Source organism: Dermacentor silvarum, chromosome 8, assembly GCF_013339745.2.
Source record: "Dermacentor silvarum isolate Dsil-2018 chromosome 8, BIME_Dsil_1.4, whole genome shotgun sequence".
Taxonomy (NCBI): domain Eukaryota; kingdom Metazoa; phylum Arthropoda; class Arachnida; order Ixodida; family Ixodidae; genus Dermacentor; species Dermacentor silvarum.
The window spans coordinates 177,361,460-177,381,062 of record NC_051161.1 but is presented as its reverse complement, the minus strand read 5'-3'; the positions used below and the strand labels follow the sequence as shown (position 1 = coordinate 177,381,062).

The window sequence follows — 19,603 nt, the reverse complement described above, 5'->3', positions numbered from 1 at the left end:
TATACACAGCATTTGTCCTGATTCACGCATTACAAACGCTTCTGCAGGGCTGGTATTTTGTGCGATGCCTTATTCTATACTAGTCTTATCATCCACCACTCACGGCCGGCTGATCCCGTTGATAACGCGAGCGAACCGTCGCTCTGACCACTGACAAAGCGTGATAAGAGTGAAAAGGCATTAGCACCAGAAAGGCATTGCTACAAAATACCGGCCCTGGTTGAGCACGTGTGCACTATATATGCTTAAATTGTTCTTCTGAATTTAACTGCAAATATTTTTGGTTCAGTGTGCATGGAAACACATTCTAAGAGTATCAGTTTGGGCTGAGTTCCAACCAAAATGCCAGTTCGCGATCTGTGTTTTTTACACATTCAGCCTCACTGTTATTACTGCCAGTTACTTGCACAAATGAAGTCCCACAACTGAACAAATGCTTTATTACACTACGGTCACCTTACATCCGGCACACTGCCGCTAGATCATCTTGAACATTCTGTCCTTGTATGCAATCTCGCCAGTCCGGCACCTCCGCTCAAACTCTTGCTGCAGCAAACGAAAAAAAAAGAGAGAGAGAAACAAAAGATGAATAGGTCGCATGGGCAAGTCAAAATGGATTTCTATTAACCAACTCTCATGTGATAACATGTCAACAAAACCTGCATTAGCAAAGCTGCTGTAATATGAGTGGACTCCGCTATAGGCACCAGCCACACCCTCGGAGATGACACACCATTCTGAGCAGCAACAGAAGCCGATCCACAGCAGCATTTCAACGCATAGGGTGGGATGCCGCTCGCCTCGATGTCTCCTACATAAGATGATTGCTGTCGGTGTCGAATGCACCTATCAACAACATTTGGACACTGGTCTCTCTCAGCAGGGAGCATTCCCTCATGCCCTGCAGCAGCTGTGGTCATCCACTTTTAAGAAATCTTGTTTTTTATTTTGTTTATTTTTTGTGTGTGGCTTTCTGTAGCAAACAACAAATTGTCACGCATTCGCTGCTGTGCTGCCTACAACTGCCTGCAGCTGAGAAAATAAAAATTTCGCATGCACTACTACAGAGGAAGCTTGAGTGGTGTCCTGCCACTGACATTCCACTGCATGGGAAACAAGAATTTAGCATCACAAGGCACTAACTTAAGTCAGTACTGACAAGCAACCGTTTTTCTGAAATTCACTAGACACACACAAATAAGGGCACACAGTTACATGCATATGTCTGTGTGCCTCACTGTGTCCTTGTCTTCGAAAGCGCAACCCATACCAGCAGTGTTTCTATATTTGTCTGGGTCCAGATGTTTACATTCAAGTATGCAGGTATGACTTTAAATGAACGCCTGCATTGGCGAAAGTACATTCACAGCATTTGTACCATGCTAGCTTCTGCACGTTAGACATTGCTTGAGTGTTGTGAATGCTTCCACTTCCCCACACTTTGCATTTTATACTTCGGGTTTATATAGTCATTTGTCACACTGCATGTCATACAACTTATTCAACATACAGTCAACGACCGATAATTTAGACGAGCTTGATTATTCAGACAGCCTCGCAGCACTGCCCCATAGACTTAATGTATAAGGATGACATAAATTTCAGACACCGTACAGCGTGATATTTAGACTCCAGCTGCACAACCGTGTGCTAACCAAGTCAAGCAGAAATAGTGATATTTGTTCTGAGACATCGCCAGCATTGTCATCCGCCATATTGCCAGTGCTAGCGAAGCTTAGTCAATCTAGTAGTCGCCGATGAGAATTCATTACATGCATTGACTTTACTTTCATGTACCTGTAGCGACAGCATGAAAATGGTCGAGCTATGGGCCGTGATTTTGACTTTATTCTATGATACTTTCATCATCCACTGTTCATGGCAGGCTGATCCTGTTGATAACGCGTGCGGAGCATCGCTCTGACCACTGACAAAGCACAAAAAGCATGAAAAGGAATAGCATAAAGAGGATTAATTGCTTGAAAATCACGGCCATGGAATGCTTCTGGCAAGTGGTTACCAACACAACCCTCGGCTTCATTTGCTAAAATTTTAGATCTAGTAATAACCAATAACCCTGATGATATAACTCATCAAGACCACATCTTATCACAATATCATAACAGGTAGTCTTGCTCCCATAAGTACATGTGATGCTACAATGGAGCCAACAGCATTAACTCTGAGCTTTTTCTATTAACTTCGTGAATAGCTACAAATTGTGCACCATTCAAGGCAACTGGACGAAGTTGGAAAAAAAAAACAACTTAATTTATCATTTCGTACCTTTGATAAAAGCAACGTGCCCTCCCACAGCATCATGGTTTAACAAAGCTTTGATGTTTTAATAACAAAATAAAATTGTTTGTATATGGAAGCTGTAAAGGATTTGTAAGGGATTCCTGGCATGCGATAAATACCAGTCATTGTTAAAATCATCTAAATGCTCATGGCTTTTTTTCTATGCATATTAACAATACACAACAATTTTGGCCCATAATAAATTCTCGTAGTACCCCCACATAACACTCGTTAATAAGCATGGTGAAATAGTTGACGACTATGAATGTGTTGAGCTGTTGAATAATGCGTTTTCATTTGTATTTACACATGAAGACGCCACATCATCACCATCTCTGGATTATGTAATGAACACATCGATGGCAGAAATAACTGTTAGTGAGGCAGGAATTTCTTCATTACTAAATATGCTTACAACTTCCTCAGTATCTGATCATACAGGAATTAATAATGAGGTGCCCAAGCTTATCACCTATAACGTGTGCCCTGCCGAAGGCCCTGGAAAATGAATTGCGTGACCGGGCGCAAGGGGAACTGGCGACTCAATCCCCCACACGAAAGGAGGAAAGCGCAAAGGCAGCGCGGGACGAGGCGCAGCTTTTATGCTGCAAGCCACTGCGTACTTGTACTTTGCGTGGCTGAGAGCTATCGCGCGCACCGTATCTTGAAAGCGATCTCCACACGGTTCTGACCTTTCTATGCGCTGTGCTTTCGCCGCTCAGTTTCCGTTGAAGCAATAGACCGCACGAACCTTCGGTCGCTGCTCCTGACACGTTTGCTCGCGCCAGCATTTTTACAGTGCTTGTCTGCGGTCATCGAGTGCGATCTATTCATGTTTGCTTGTGCGCACTTGACACCATGCTTGTTAATTCAGTTAGTAAGCGGATGTGTCCAAGTTTATGCAGGCGATAAAACTACTATCCTTACTCCGTATACTCTACTAGTAAATTTGCTATTGCAATTGATGCTTCTTTTGGGGGAGACTGCGACTCTTTGTTTTGCTCTTCGCCACTGGTCTCCACGTGCGTGCCCGCACTTCCACTCCGCCGCATTTGCGCGCGCGCCTGGCAACCGTGCGATCTGTACTCAACGCCTCCTAGAAAATGCCGTGCTCCGTGTGCCAATTTCATGGTCGTGCACTTATAAGAACCGCGCTATATCCGGTATTCTGCTTCGCGCGCCTATGTAATAAACGGTCCGCCTATACATTGAGATAAAACCCACGCTATAACTGGTCCCGCGCTAAAAGCGGTTACGTTACAAGTGGTCTGCACTGTAAATGCAGGACAGGATTATACTCCCCTGGGACATTCAAGTACTTGGCCGATGACGAAGGCACTCCTTCTGTTACTAGTACTCAACCACTCACTATAAAAAACATCATTGTATAGTATTATAAGATGAACGAAAATGCTACTTGACCAGTTCACTTTCACTTTTAGAAAAAAAGAACTCATTCACATTACACCGTTGACAACGTAAGGGCGGTCGAAAGGTTTTGCTCTCGCACGACTCTGCATCGCCCGCGCTTTCGCGTTAGAGTAGTTCCGTTATCTCGTAGTGCGGCGCTGCTTTTGCTGGCTCGCGAAACTCCCACAAACTGCAAATAGCAGATAATTCCACTTCCTTGTGATGTTGCGGGATGCCCCAATGGTCCACACCGCTTGACCAAAAGCAGCTACAGCGGCGCATCGTACCGCCGTCTGTCGGGCGCCGTTTTACTCACCGATGGCAGCAAAGGGCAGTGATGGCGTATGCAGTCACCACTCCCCGGTTGGTGTGGCGGGAGATTTGAATACCCATAAAGGTATTCGGACCCCTCAGATGCAATTTTCTCGTAAACTAAGTCTTTTCTCTGCACGAAACACGCATTACAAGGTTTCTGGAATGGTATTTAAACAGTCCACGTCGACTTGTATTTGCCTTTAGTGTCCCTTTGAATATGCTCCAGCTAACTTATGTAGACTAGGATACATCAGGATGTCTTAAAATCGAGTATGGCTCATCCATTTGGGTTCCTTCCAAATGCTACCTCATTAAGCAGACGGCAGACGATAGAGGCAATGCGTGCTTTTTCACGCTTCTTAGGCGACACGGGCCTGGACTCATGCTTATGATAACATTTATGCAATGTGTCCTTTCACCTCGTTCCTCCCATTATGTTCCCCCATTGTGACCCTCTTTCTTCCCCTTCCCTTACGTAGAGTAGCAGGCCAGATGCTCCATTTTCTGGCTGACCTCTCTACATTTTCAAATCATTAAACTAATACTTCTCATTAAGAAATCGAATCGCTAAAAAAACCCGTGGTTCGCTTCATTTATTCAGATTATTCACCATCCGCTAGCATTTATACACTAAATGCTCAGCTTGACTTATCACACCACCGGGCAAAATCGCTCACCTTTCGCTGCTCCCCCTCCATAAGCTTTATCATCACCCGTACCTTAACTGGGCCTTCAAGCCACCCCACAACCTTCCTTTTCCGCAAAGATCATTTTTTTCAGATAAAACATCACTTCATGCTAATTCCCAAATCTCCTGAACAATAACTGAATGGAATAACCTGGCATCACACATTGCTACTCAAAAAAAGGTTTCCCATCTTTCCAAGAACTCCTACACGCATAATTATTTTAACTGCTCATTACGTACACCTTCCTCGCATATTCACATGTTCATCAGTGTATAAATTATTTGCTTACTGTTATGTTCAAACAATTGCCTAAATTGCGAGTACGACTGCGTTTCCTACTACTTTTCCTGTACTTTCTTTTTTTTTTGTGTTTTTGCGTAATTATTACATATTTAATGTCACTGATAAGCACATATTGCTATTTTTATTTTCAATTTCGCACTATGTTTTTAATATATGTTGTAGTTCTGCCCATTTGTACCTTATCTCTTTTATCGCCTAATTTTGTATATTCTTGTAACTTCTGTATAAAATAGTTCACCTCACTTATCCCCCACCCCTTAAGTAATACCCTATCGAGTGGCTTTAGGGGTATTGTGAAATAAAATTAAAACAAAGGTGGAGGGGGGGGGGGGGAAAGCGCTAGTGCATGCAGCAATGCGCGTTGACCTTTATGAACGATCACTTTAACAAGACACAAGACACACAAGCACGCTACACAAGACATTTTTGTCTTGTGTAGCGTGCTTGGCACTGTGCTAAGAACGCCATCGCTCGGAGAAGCCGATGTGTCTTGTGCTATAGTCCCGCGAAACTGAAGGTATACTGCTGAAGTGATGAGCCGAGAATATGGCACACCTATTTTTGGCCACTTAGGGAATAAAGTCACTTATGTTTGGCCAAATCCCGTATTTCAGACTCCTGATTGTTTGGATGTTTTGGCGGTCCTCATCAAGTCTGAATCATCAGTTGGTGTCTATCTCAATACTATTTAATATTTACAAAATTGCACTTTAACACAGGAATTTCACTCAAGGTATACTGAAAAAAGTAAACCCTTGTTAAACACGCTGAAAGCTTTGCCTTTTCACATTCTGTCCATTCTGCATTCGAGACTTTCTGAAACTGTGCTTATCTAGTGGTGATATAACACCATTTGAAGGTTCTGGAAGCTTCAAACTTCACCCAACAAAAAATTTTGTGGTCAGTGCTTGCTGCAGTTCGTGGGAATGAAGGAGTGGAACCAACTCCCATTTGAATTAAGGCATATAATTACATCCAATCACTCCAATACTACTTTTTGAAACCCTGTTAGTATTCACTAGGTTATTGTAGCATGAATCTGTATAGCATTTGTATATATACATTTGTTCTTTTATGACTTGCTTTCATGTTTTGTGTGCTCATAATTGCCCGATGTGCATTTTCAATTAGTACACTCAAAACTGGCCTGTGGATATAGTTTCGAACATCCTTATGAAAACCTTGTAAATATTTATATAAAATTCAATAAAAAGAAGTCAGAAAGGGACATGGCTAACACACAGAAGAATTTTAGAATGTGAAGGAAAAATACATTACAGTACAATATAGCAGCTGCTTAACAAACATTAAAGAAATGAAGGTATGCTTGATATATAACAATGCAAATGCCCAGGCTGCCAAATCAATATGCATACAAGTCCAAAGCAATACCAGAGGTTAGGGAAATATTTGTTAAAAGTTGTGGCTTTCGATTGGTTCTCTGGTAAGCTCCACCACACGATTCTTTGCAAAATAAAACTGACAGTGTAACAGAAAGGGCCACATTCATTGCTCATGGGATTCGCCATACATACCCTGTCCTTATGAACAACATATCCAAGGACAAGCATGGGCAAGATGGATGCAGCAAACCACTGCAGGCCTCCTTTGGGGGTCGGACGAAAATGCTCGTATATCATGCTGTTGGAACGAGCCGCTTGATATCGCATCATCTGGGAGTCAAACTGGTCACAAAGGAAGCAAAACAATCAAAGCAATGAGTACATAGCAAAGTCAACCATGGGATCATATAAGCAAGCCAGTACTACAGACCTTCTGGGTCCGCTTTTTAAACTGAACCAGTCGAGGGGGATTGCAGTGCACTCTTTCATTCAAACATCCTTCTCCAAGGATGCATTATATGACAAAAAGACACCTAGGTGCTCCCACCACATAGATTAGGGGGATAAGACTGAAAAGCAACTTGGCCATCTCTGCACTTTTCTCACAATCCTGAGAATCAGTACAGAAATGTGGAAGGATGCAATAATTATGAATGCGGCATGGCTACAAGTTGGTCTCGCTGAAGTGACCGGACAGGGCCATGTGATTTGAAAAAATACTAGGCTGCATTTGATATTTGCATGACAACCAAGAATGCACCTCTACTTGACGGTCGGTTCCTCCGCTTGCAATGTGAGAGGCACCAGTGGGAGGAGGAGCTAACTCTGACTACCATGCTTTTAATCGTAACAGATGGCAATGAGGAGAACTACATGGCATGGGGCATCCCGGCCAAGACATTCCCGAGCTAGCTGCGGCTGCCTTTGGTGCTCGACAAGATCCTCAATCCAATGAATGAAAAACGAGATGACAGGACAAGGCTAGAACTAAGAACCATCAGGGGGAAGACAGCAGGCCTCTGGCACAAAAAGAAAGGCTACCATTCATAATTTGTGCAAGTTAACTTTCCCTCTCTGCCTGTTCCTTTTTCCTTCCTAGGACCAATATGCTGCAACTTTCAAACACTTATGCGCAGCTGCACTGCCTGACGTGCCTTGGAAAGCACACACTGTGTTCTTCCTAGTGATACATCCACCACTTATACCTTAACAAAGGGACGCAATAGATGACCTGTCATACAAGCACATACCGTGCATGCTTTTTCTTTTCGTTGGCTGATGCGCCTACATAAGCTAGCCAGCTTCCAAGGGCCGTATTCTGAAACATTCCCCTAGGCAAAATTTCTTTTTTCGCTTTCAGGGTGCACGCTGATTGGCTGGTTGAGCAAACTTGAATGACGTCGGGCTGAACCACCTAATCAGCTCATCCAATTTTGCTAAAACAACCAATCAGCGCACGCCCTGAAAGCGAAAAAAGAAATTTCGCCTAGGAGAACGTTTCAGAATACGGCCCCAACTGTTGATTCCTTGAAAAAAGATCAGCATTTTTATTTTAACCTTGAGGCCAGGGTTCCAAATTCAAAGAGGGGGAAACAAACCTAATTTGCACACATACATTGAAAAATGGCAAAATCTCCTTCTTAGTTGCAGCTAAGCAGCTGCCGAGTTGGAAACACACTTTTCTAAGTTGGCTTTACCATTGTAATGATGAGAGTTGTCTTCTTGCAGGATGGCTTCAGCCACTCATTTTGAGAGCCTAGGGCATGAGAATGGGTCCAACTCGCAAAACAACAAAATAGTGGTACGGCTTGGTCACTTATACCCGTCACATGGGCAAATTTAGGATCATTGCGAGTGCATTTGGCCGCTAGTGTCATTTGCAGGCTATCACACGGGAACACTTTATGACACTCGGTGCAGAACGCACTTGGCAGCGAGTGTGTTCAGCGAACTCGTTTCACTGCATCAAACTGTGTAGCCTCAGTAATAATGCTTAAAAGATACTTAAACTGATATTGAAAGCAGATTTGGCAGTAATTTTAAACCACCTTTTTCGTGACTGAAAATGTTATAAGGTGCTATACTTAAAAAAAAGCTACTGTACTATTTTTGATGTCAGGCGCTTTATGTGTAATGGCCGTGCAGTTGTTTATGCTTGTGAATGCCTGTGCTAGCCAACCTAACTGTGCAGCCGCTGTCGTTTTTCAGAGTTTATTGGATAGAAGTAGTACATCAATGATGACATGGTTAGACGAGGAGACGTGGGGTGCCTCGATAGTGCCGCTTCTCACCATTTAGGATGGTCGTCATGGCACAAACGCCGTACAGATGCTCAAACAGCGCCACGAGTAACGGTGGAATGATGCCCTTGCTCAGCTGCCGAAGAACTCAAGTGGAGCACGACAGTGTGGCCATTTAACTTTTTACTCATTTCACCGCCAAGTTGACTGCGCGTCGCTTGCATCTTTAGCAGATGCACTCGTGGATATGTAAAATTGACGCAATTCTCTGTTTGCCTGAGCGCGTGAAAGGTATGCGGAGTTTCGGAGTGGTCCGTAAACGACAAATAAGCGCTGCAATAACACGCTCCAAACGCTAGCGATCAGTTCTTATGCCATCTGCAACGGAATCAACGATTTTTCCTCTGCTTGCCCTGGGTGCAACGCTCTCTTGACACGCGCTGGAATTGACTTGACGCGTGCTTTATTAATTTGTGTTGATGTGTTTTACTGTAAAGAACAGCAGAAATATTTCTAAAGGTCTTGCACTAGGTTCTTATCCTTGCACGTATCAAAATTTAGTCGTTTGCTCATTCCGTGCGACAATCACTAGTACTTGACCGATGTGCATCCCGTTCCGGCTTCGCGCTATTGGCTAGTCGCTCATAGCATTTCCGGGCAACGAATTCTAGATTTCCAGAACCGAGCGATCAAGCGACAAGAACGAGCGCTCTGTTCGTGCGACGGCCCGTTTCGTCGCCTAGAAGCCGTCACTCATCGCCGTCACGCACAAAATCGCTCTCCCGTGGTTTGGGCTCCATCGCCCAGTGGCGCTTGCCAGAATCAATATTGACGTCACAATTCGCTGCTTCGTGATTGGTTAAACACTAAGTTGCAGGTAACCACTGCATTGCAGCAAAAGTGTAATAAATTGAGAATTGATTTTATTTTTATTTTCAGTACTTTTTATATTAACGCAAATAGACACAGTCATTAAAAAAGAAAAATCACTACAACCACAAAACACGGTAGGGGCACTGGCTATTCTTTGGCCTCTGAGCATAAAAGCTTCTCTTCTTGCTTGTGTACACTTGTGATCAGCCTTGTCACCTCACTGTCTCGTTTTGCGAGTGCGTGCTGTTCATGTGGTGCAGGTTTCTCACATCGGTGCATGTCGTTGCCGCACACTTTTTGTTCACTGTGCTGCACTCCCAGTTTGCTCGACCAGTAGTGGCAAGCATGAAATGTGCTAGAATGCGCAAAGGTGCTTTTTATGGGCGCAGATCCTCTTAGTCTAACCTTGTCACGTCTTCGTTGTCCGGCGTATCTCCCGGCAGTAAACGGCAGTATCTCCCGTATAATGCAATAGATGGCGCTGTCTCATAGAAGTACATACAAATTGCAGTTCAGGGACGATATTCTAGATGGCACTGTACTAATCTGTGTCGTCATCACCATTTCTCGTCTCATTTCCTAGATGGGGTTGGTCCAATAGAATTGTGTGCAATATGGCGCTTGTGTGAATCGACACTAGATGGCGCTGGAAGTGCCACTGCTCTCCTATTGGCTGCTGTGCGGGCTGCGCAGGGAGCGAGCGCCTCTCTCATTTCTTGGATCGTCGCCGTACGTGTCGGATCGTTGGTGGAGCATGGATGATGCGCAGCGGCGGGCGCGGATGGCCGCTGCGGCTCGTGCTCGTCGGCAGGATCCCGCAGTGCGGGGAGCGAGCGCCTCTCTCATTTCTTGGATCGTTGCCGTACTGTCGGATCGTTGGTGGAGCATGGACGATGCGCAGCGGCGGGCGCGGATGGCCGCTGCGGCTCATGCTCGTCGGCAGGATCCCACGGTGCGAGCTCGAGAAGCTGCCGCCAAGCGAGCGCGGCGCCTGGCAGATCCCGAGACGGTGCGCGCCAATGACGCCGCGGCGAAACATGCACTGCGATCAGCGGACCCCGGAATGTGAGAGCAGGAAGCGGTGGCTCAGCGAGCGTGGCGCCTGGTGGATCCCGAGACGGTGCGCGCCAATGACGCCGCAGCGAAACGTGCACTGCGAGCAGCGGACCCCGAAAGGCGAGAGTGGGCAAAGACTTTGACGCCAAATACAGAAACAGACCGTTCGTGCTCGTGGGTGACTTTAATGTCGACATATCGGACCGCTCCACGAACGATTGGCTCGTTAAGCACATGGTCATCAGATACTCTCTCAGGTGCATCTCCCTAGACCACCTTGCACCTACTACCGTGCGGGGGTCGTGCATAGACATCGTGTTTGCTAACATTCCCCTTAACTCGAATCCCTAGCTGTGCACTTCTCCGACCACAAGTGCGTAATATATAAAGGTAACTTGAAATCTCAATAAAAGTTTTCTTCACCGTACCTCACGTGTTTGCATGATGATTTTATCGGGCGAACTTCTCGGAGGATTAACGGTATCACCCATAACCTCCGGAGCTTCGCCCACCTCACCATCATTCACCTCGTGGATATGCTGTGATTTTTTTACCATGGTAACAGCATTGAAATTGAATTTTATTTCTCGTTCATTCAAACGAGGGTAGGCTGAGACTAAAGGCATAAAGCCTGACATAGGTCTCAGCCCCCACGAACGACAGGGTTGACAGCAGATCACACACATATGCACAATTTTACGCGTTACAACAGCGTTGGTTACAGTGAAAGCTCATGGTTGCACTGTCCATGGTCATTAGACTCTTCAAATTTATATATAAAAAAGTACAGCAACAGCTAAGTACAACTAGGCATTTCAGATTCTAATGGTGCACTAAATAAAAGTCAGTGAATTTATAGTAGTAACGACATGCGCAAGAAAAAAAAAAGACACACATCCTGATTGTGTGCCAAAAAAATAAAAAATAAAACATAAATAAAAAATGGAAACAGGACCTGGATGCAAAACATATTTGTGTTAATACAAAACGCAAAAATATGACATGAAATCACATCATGTGGATCCTGCAAAAAAAATTACATGTAATTCATGGCAGAAACATTTTTCGTTTAATGCACTCATTTATTCAATTTTAAAGTATATATCTTCCTTATCTAACCAATCTCGTATTTCTTTTTTAAATGTCTTTAAAGAAGTCTTTAAGGATACAGATGCACTGAATCTGTTCATTATTTTTGTGGACTGATAGACAAATGCTTGTTTCCCGTAATTGGTCCTTGCTTTTGGTGTGCGTCGTGTGCTGTGTCGCAAGAAGTATCCGGAGAGGTTACGTTCACTACATTGTGCGCCTGCGTTTCTCTTTCGGATTTCTAGAAGAATTTGCATATAATAATATATCCTGTCTGCACGCAGCATATCATATTTTTGGAATAGTGGACCAGTTCTTAGATCTGAAAAGCAGCCATGGTAATTTGCATATAAGCGAATAACTCTTTTTTGCAAGGTAATCAATTTTGTGTAATTTGTTCTGGTGGTTGTACCCCAAACCAATATCCCGTGGCAAAGATTTGAATAAATAAGTGCATTATACAGTTGTTTTTTCAGCCATAGAGGGATCAGGTGTGCAATTCTATAGATTACACCGATGTTTTTTGATAATTCACCGCAAAGGGAATTTACATGTGTATTCCAGGACAATTCTTCACTAAAATGAATTCCTAGAAACATTTGTAGTTTGACCTGTTTAATAAGGAAGTTGTGAAATTTTACTTCTACCCTCAATTCTTTTATTAGGTGCCCTAAATATAATGTAGGTTGTTTTAGTTGCGTTCAGCTGGAGTTTGTTGGTCATCCACCAGTCAGATAACAAAGTTGCATATTCATTTACACACTGCTGTAATTCTGTTGTGTTATCGGCTGTAAAGAACACATTTGTATCATCTGCATACATTGCCAACGTTTGGGAACCTGGTAAATCTGTAATATCATTAACATAAATTATAAATAGTAACGGTCCTAACTTTGAACCTTGCGGGACACCTTGATGTAGGGTAAGCATGTCAGATGCAGTAGTTCCCATCTGCACAAACTGTTTTCTATTACATATGTAACTCTTTATCAAGTCATTTGCAACGCCTCGTACTCCGTATCTTTCTAATTTTTCAGTTAAGATATAGTGGTCAATCGAATCAAACGCCTTTCTCAGGTCCAAAAACAGGCCAAGCGTGAACTTTTTCTGTTCGATGTTTGCAATTATTCGATCTTTAATATCCAGTAAAGCCTGCTCGGTTGACTTATCTTTTTGAAAACCGTATTGGCGTTGTGCAATAACATTGTGTTTCGTAAAAAAATTTCAAAATCTTGCATAGATAACACCTTCAAAAAGTTTTGAAAATACAGTGAGAACTGAAATCGGCCTGTAGTTTGATAATTGGTCTGCACTTCCCCCTTTACAGATTGGTGTGACACGCGCTATCTTAAGCTCGTCTGGAAAGACGCCTGTGCTAAGAGACAAGTTTATAAGATGCATGAGCACTGGCCCTATTTCGTGTGACACATATTTAACCGGAATAGGACTGATACTGTCTACGCCAGCTGAAACATGCTTTAATGCCTTGATAAGATGACTTACTTCACCGAGACAAGTCGGTTTTAAGAAAAGTGAATTTGATACACGTGGTGTGAAAAAAGTGTGACTGTTTCCGATTGCAACGTGTGCAGAGTTCATACCAGCGTTAATAAAAGGCATATTCATGCAGCTAACTAATTCCGCACGTTCTATTTCCCGCCCGTTTAAGCGTGATATTTGCGGATGCGTGTTTGTATTTTTTCCTGTTATTTCATTAACGGCATTCCATATTTTTCTCGGATTGTTTCGTATATTTGAGAAAAGGCGCTCATAGTAATGACACTTTGCTTTCTTTAAATCACTTTGTACTTCATTCCTAAATTTTTTGTACGTCACGAATAGCTCAGGTTGCCGCTTGCGGATGAAAGTGTGACACAAAGCGTCTTTCTTTTTGATCCGTTCGTACAAGTCTTTGTCGACCCAAGGTTTGCGCCTTTTTATGTTTCTTTCCAGAAGCTGCTGGCTGAAGTGGAAAAGCCAAATCATAGCATGCGAGCACAATTCGTTGAAACAGAGCAAACGCTCTGTTTACATCTGTTTCATTATATATTTCTTGCCAGTCTATGCAATGGAGAAGACATCAGAATTGCTCTAGAGTATTTTGCCTGATTATTTGGCAAAATCTCTGTTTGCAGTCATTGTTTTGTTTGTCAGGGTCTTTAGGTATAAGACAAAACACAGGTAAATGGTCACTTAAATCTGCTATTAGTACTCCCGACTTCATATCACATTCATTTAGGTTCGAAACGCATATGTCTAACAGTGTAGCACTATTGATTGTTACCCTTGTTGGTGCAGTAATGTAATTGCTGCAGCCATAACAAGAAAACAATGTCTTGAGTTCTAGCGACCATTCTTCATCAGTGGTCATGTTGACATTCACATCCCCCATAATTACACAAGTCTCACTAGTCGATCGGGTCAAAGGCAATAGCTTTTACATAAAACTACAAAATGTGGCCTTGTCTCCAGTTGGGGGCCTGTATACTGACACGTATACATGTTTATCTTTCACCGGTGGCCGCTTTCCACCGGCTAACAAATGTTAAACGTTATCACTCGGCGCAGGACGCGCCTGTATCGGAAGTTTCTAGAACGTTATCGATGCTTCTTTCCGTTGCCTGTTTTCACCGACGCTTATGTTATCTGATTGTGTGACCAACGTGAATTGTCTAGAACTTTCTGGAAGACCCGCGGGCATCAGGGATTAATCTGGAACCTTCGATGACTCGGGTATAAAAGCCGACGCGTTTCGCCGCTGATCAGATTTCGACGACCGCCGACTGTGTTCGCCGCTTTCGTTGTGCTTCGAGTGTAGCTTGCTTTTGTGGGCACAGGTTCGCCCAATAAAGAATTAGTTTCGTCATACACAGTTTTACGACTGTTAACTTCAGCGTCACTACTACGTGATATCTGGTGGAGGTGCTAGTGCGTTCATGCAGCGAACGCCCCTGCAAAGCCGCGATCCAAGCCCGAAACCGGAGGACAACGCCAACGTCGCCAAGGACCAGCGAGCTAGCCGTAGGCAGCAAGGACTTCCGCCGGAGTACAGACTTCTTCCCGAGAAGACCACAGCGATCAAGGCCAAGTCAACGACTCCAATGGCAGTCCCAGCGTCCCCCATCCTGCTGCAACAACCTCGGGAGCCACCGACCTTCCGTGGATCATCGGCTGAAGACCCTGAAACCTGGCTGGAGACATACGAGCGGACCGCGACGTTCAACAAATGGAGCGACGACGACAAGCTGCGCCATGTCTATTTTTCGTTAGATGACGTTGCTCGGACCTGGTTTGAGAACCGAGAGACCACCCTGGTGACGTGGGATCTTTTTCGTGAGAACTTCGTGAGGACCTTCACGAGCGTCGTACGAAAGGAAAGGGCAAAGGTTCTCTTAGAAACCAGAGTGCAATTGCCGAACGAGAGCATCGCGATCTTCACGGAGGAGATGTCTCGCCTCTTCCGCCACGCTGACCCCGACATGTCTGAAGAAAGTTCAGTTCTTGATGCGCGGTGTCAAAGAGCAACTATTCACCGGATTGATGCGCAACCCGCCCAAGACTGTCGCCGAATTTCTTTCCGAGGCCACAACGATCGAGAAGACGCTTGAAATGTGCGCCAGGCAATACAACCGCCGTGCCCTGACCAACTACGCCGATGCTCAAGCGCTAGGCGCTGACGACCTGCGCGAGACCATCAGAGCAGTCGTTCGCGAGGAGCTGCAGAAGCTCTTTCCCAGGTCGCAGCCTCAAGTGGCATCTATCACCGACGTCGTCAAAGAAGAAGTTCAGCGCTCACTTGGAGTTCCCAATGTGCAGCCGCAATCACCGCAACCCCAGCCGCAAGCGCTGACTTACGCCGCCGTTGCCCGTCGTCAAGGCCCTCCTTCACGCTCGCACCAGGGCCCCGTAACGCCGCAGTTCCGTCGCCCACCGCCGCCGCCGCAGCCAGCACGCCCGCCCGTCACCCAGCGCAACTACCCGAGAAAGACGGATATTTGGCGGGCCCCCGACCACCGCCCGCTCTGCTATCACTGCGGGAAAGCTGGTCATGTCTACCGCCGATGGGCCTACGAGGGTTCGCCATCAACGCGCCACGTCCACAGCTTGGCGAGCGGCCACGTGACATCGCCGACTACCTCGCCGGAGCCCAGTGGCAACCACGACGACCCTCACGCTCGCCGTCACCGGGCCGCTACATCTCGCCGCATCGCCGTCAGTACACCGGTCCCACCTGGGGCCGATCTCCGAGCCCTTACCCGGGAAACTAAAGGCAGCAACCGATGGAGGTGCGGTTGCTATACGACGCAATATCGAAGATCCTCCGCCGCCGCCGCCGCCGATTCGCGCATCATCACAACGAGGTACCAGCACACCGCCTAGCAAGAGCCTTGACGACAACACTTCGCCGCCGAAAGAAGACCTACCGACGCGACGTAACAGCAGCGGAGCAATCCGACGCAGCCGTGATCCGACGCCACGACTTAACCGCAACGCCAGACGACGGTCTACCGACTTAGACGTGCTAATCGATGGTCATAACGTCACCGCTCTCGTCGACACTGGAGCCGACTATTCCGTCTTCAGTGGCCCGTTCGCCGCCAAGTTGAAGAAGGTGAAAACAGCCTGGCAAGGACCCGATATCCGGACAGCTGGAGGCCACCTAATAACGCCGACTGGAATCTGCACAGCGCGAGTCATGGTAAACAACCGCACTTACTCGGCGAGCTTCGTAATCCTGCAGCACTGCTCCAGGGATGTCATCCTAGACATGGACTTTCTAAACCAACATGGTGCAGTTATCGACTTAAGGTCCAAGTCGATAACGCTTTTAACGCACAACGCGATACCATCGGATAGAAGCATAAGGTACCATGCCTTGAATGTGCTTGAAGAACAAGGCCCCATTCCGCCTCGCTCCAGCGTAATGATTTCCGTCGGTACCGAAGTGCCTGCAGACATGGAGGGCGTCATCGAGGGCGATCATCACTTACTGCTCGACCGTGAAATTTGCGTCGCTAGAGGCATAGCTGAGCTACGTGCAGGGAAAGCAAGGGTGATGCTCACGAACTTCAGCCCCGAATACAAGCACATTAACAAAGGCACCACGGTCGCCTACATCGACGAAATAGTACAAGCCAGCAGTGTTTTCGCCTTCACGGATTCCAGTGCACCTGCAACGACGACTATAGTACCTGAACCAACTTTCGACGTCAATCAGAACCTTCCCAGGCATAGGAAAGAACAACTACAAGCTCTGCTCCTGCAATACAAGGACTGCTTCTCGTCGTCGTCAAAAGTTCGACAAACTCCTGTCGCCAAGCACCGCATCATAACCGACGAAAATGTCCGCCAACTCCGTCAGAGGCCGTACCCAGTTTCGGCGTGCGAACGCGAGGCCATAAGGCAACAAGTCGACGAAATGCTACGCGACGACATCATCCAGCCGTCCAAGAGTCCGTGGGCGTCCCCCGTGGTGTTAGTGAAGAAGGATGGAACGCTACGTTTCTGCATCGATTATCGTCGCCTCAACAAGATCACGAAGAAGGACGTATACCCCCCTCCCACGGATTGACGACGCCTTGGATCGACTCTACAACGCAAAGTATTTTTCGTCGATGGACCTCAAAACCGGCTACTGGCAAATCGAAGTCGATGAGAGGGACCGGGAGAAGATTGCCTTTATAACACCAGATGGACTGTTCGAGTTCAAGGTCATGCCGTTTGGTCTTTGCTCGGCACCTGCGACTTTCCAACGCGTCATGGATACAGTAGTGGCAGGCTTGAAGTGGCAGACTTGCCTCGTCTATTTGGACGACCTCGTTGTGTTTGTCTCAAGCTTCGAGGAACACCTGCGGCGCCTTGAAACAGTTCTTCAAGCAATCAAAACCTCCGGACTCACGTTAAAGCCAGAAAAGTGCCGCTTCGCATATGAGGAGCTCTTGTTTTTGGGCCATGTCATCCAGAAGTCTGGAGTGCGCCCCGACCCTCCAAAAACTGCGGCCGTCTCCAACTTTCCTCCGCCCGCTGACAAGAAGGCAGTGCGTAGATTTCTTGGACTGTGCACCTATTACAGGCGCTTCGTCAAGAATGTTTCACGGATCGCTGAGCTACTGACGTATCTCACGAAGGCCGACGTCGAGTTCAAGTGGGAGACGCCGCAATCGCCGCCAATACTTGCGCATTTCGACGAAAACGCCGACACCGAAGTCCACACTGACGCAAGCAGCGTAGGACTCGGCGCCGTGCTTGTGCAGAGGACCCACGGACTAGAAAGGGTTGTAAGTTACGCTAGCCGGTCGCTATTGAAGGCGGAAGCAAACTATTCCACAACAGAAAAGGAGTGCCTCGCCATCATCTGGGCCACATCAAAGTTTCGCCCCTACCGCTATGGCAGGCCCTTTAAAGTTGTGAGCGACCACCACGCCTTGTGTTGGCTAGCTAACTTGAAGGATCCTTCAGGTCGCCTCGCACGATGGAGTCTGAGACTTCAAGAATTCGACATCACCGTCGTTTACAAGTCCAGGCGAAAGCACTCTGACGCCGACTGCTTGTCTCGCGCCCCCGTCGAACCGCCGCCACAGGACGACCAGGACGACGACACTTTCTTAGGACCTATCAGTGCCGACGAATTCGGCGAACAACAGCGAGCCGACCCGGAACTAAGGAGCCTTGTAGACTACCTGGAAGGCAAGACCGTCATTGTGCCTAAGGTGTTCAGGCGAGGATTGGTGTCGTTTTTCTTGCAAAACGACATTCTCCTAAAGAAGAACTTCTCGCCTCTCCGAGCCAACTACCTCCTCGTGGTACCCTCAGCATTGCGTCCAGAGGTTCTGCAAGCTCTCCATGACGACCCAACGGCTGGACACCTCGGTTTTCCCGCACGCTCGCGAGGATACAAGAAAAATACTACTGGCCTCGCCTCTCTGCCGACGTCGCCCATTACGTAAGGACATGCCGAGACTGTCAGCGACGCAAAACACCGCCGACAAGGCCGGCCGGACTTCTACAGTCAATCGAGCCACCTCGCCGACCGTTCCAGCAGATCGGGATGGACTTACTGGGGCCTTTTCCGACGTCGACGTCCGGGAATAAATGGATCGTCGTCGCTACGGACTACCTCACCCGCTACGCCGAAACAAAAGCCTTGCCCAAAGGCAGTGCTGCCGAGGTAGCCCGATTCTTCGTTGAGAACATCCTCCTGCGTCACGGTGCCCCAGAAGTCCTCATCACCGACAGAGGTACGGCCTTCACGGCTGAACTAACTCAAGCCATCCTGCGCTATAGCCACACACGCCATCGCCGGACCACCGCCTACCACCCGCAGACGAACGGCCTCGGCCTCACCGAGCGCCTAAATAAGACCATCGCCGACATGCTGGCAATGTACGTCGACGTCGAACACAAGACGTGGGATGCCATCCTTCCGTACGTGACCTTCGTATACAACACGGCCACGCCGTTCAACCTGGTCTACGGAAGGAAACCGGCAACGACACTTGATGCCATGCTACCGGATGTCTCCGACGAAGAAAATCTCGACGTTGCCACCTATTTGCAGCGTGCCAAAGAAAGTCGACAGCTCACCCGCCTGCGCATCAAGAACCAGCAGAGAACCGACAGCCGACACTACAATCTTCGACGACGCTACGTCGAGTACCAGCCCGGAGACCGTGTTTGAGTCTGGACTCCGATACGCCGACGAGGACTTAGCGAGGAACTCTTACGTCGCTATTTCGGACCATATAAGATCATCCGACGTATTGGCGCGCTGGACTATGAGGTCGTGCCAGACGGTATTTCGCAATCACAGCGGCGCCGCGCACGACCTGAAGTCATCCACGTGGTGCGTCTTAAGCCCTTCTACGCCCGCTGACGAACTTAGGTCCTTTGTTGCTTTGTTATTTTTGTCCCTTTCTGTACGCGTGGTTTTGTTTGCGCTTTCGTGTTTGTAGCATCGGGACGATGCTTATTAAGGGGAGGGTAT

The 19,603-nt window shown here is 46.9% G+C and overlaps 1 protein-coding gene across 1 annotated transcript in view; it reads right to left on the bottom strand.

Annotated features, from left to right (window-relative positions):
• Positions 1–419: 419 nt before the first annotated feature.
• Positions 420–19,603, bottom strand: part of LOC119461876 (NADH dehydrogenase [ubiquinone] 1 beta subcomplex subunit 4) — a 39,254-nt gene continuing 20,070 nt past the window's right edge. The window contains exons 2-3 of the mRNA XM_037723247.2: positions 6,554–6,703; positions 420–546 (exon numbers count right to left, since the gene is read on the bottom strand). Coding sequence (XP_037579175.1) covers positions 478–546; positions 6,554–6,703 — 219 coding nt within the window. The 3' untranslated portion in view covers positions 420–477. The remainder of the gene's footprint in view (positions 547–6,553; positions 6,704–19,603) is intronic.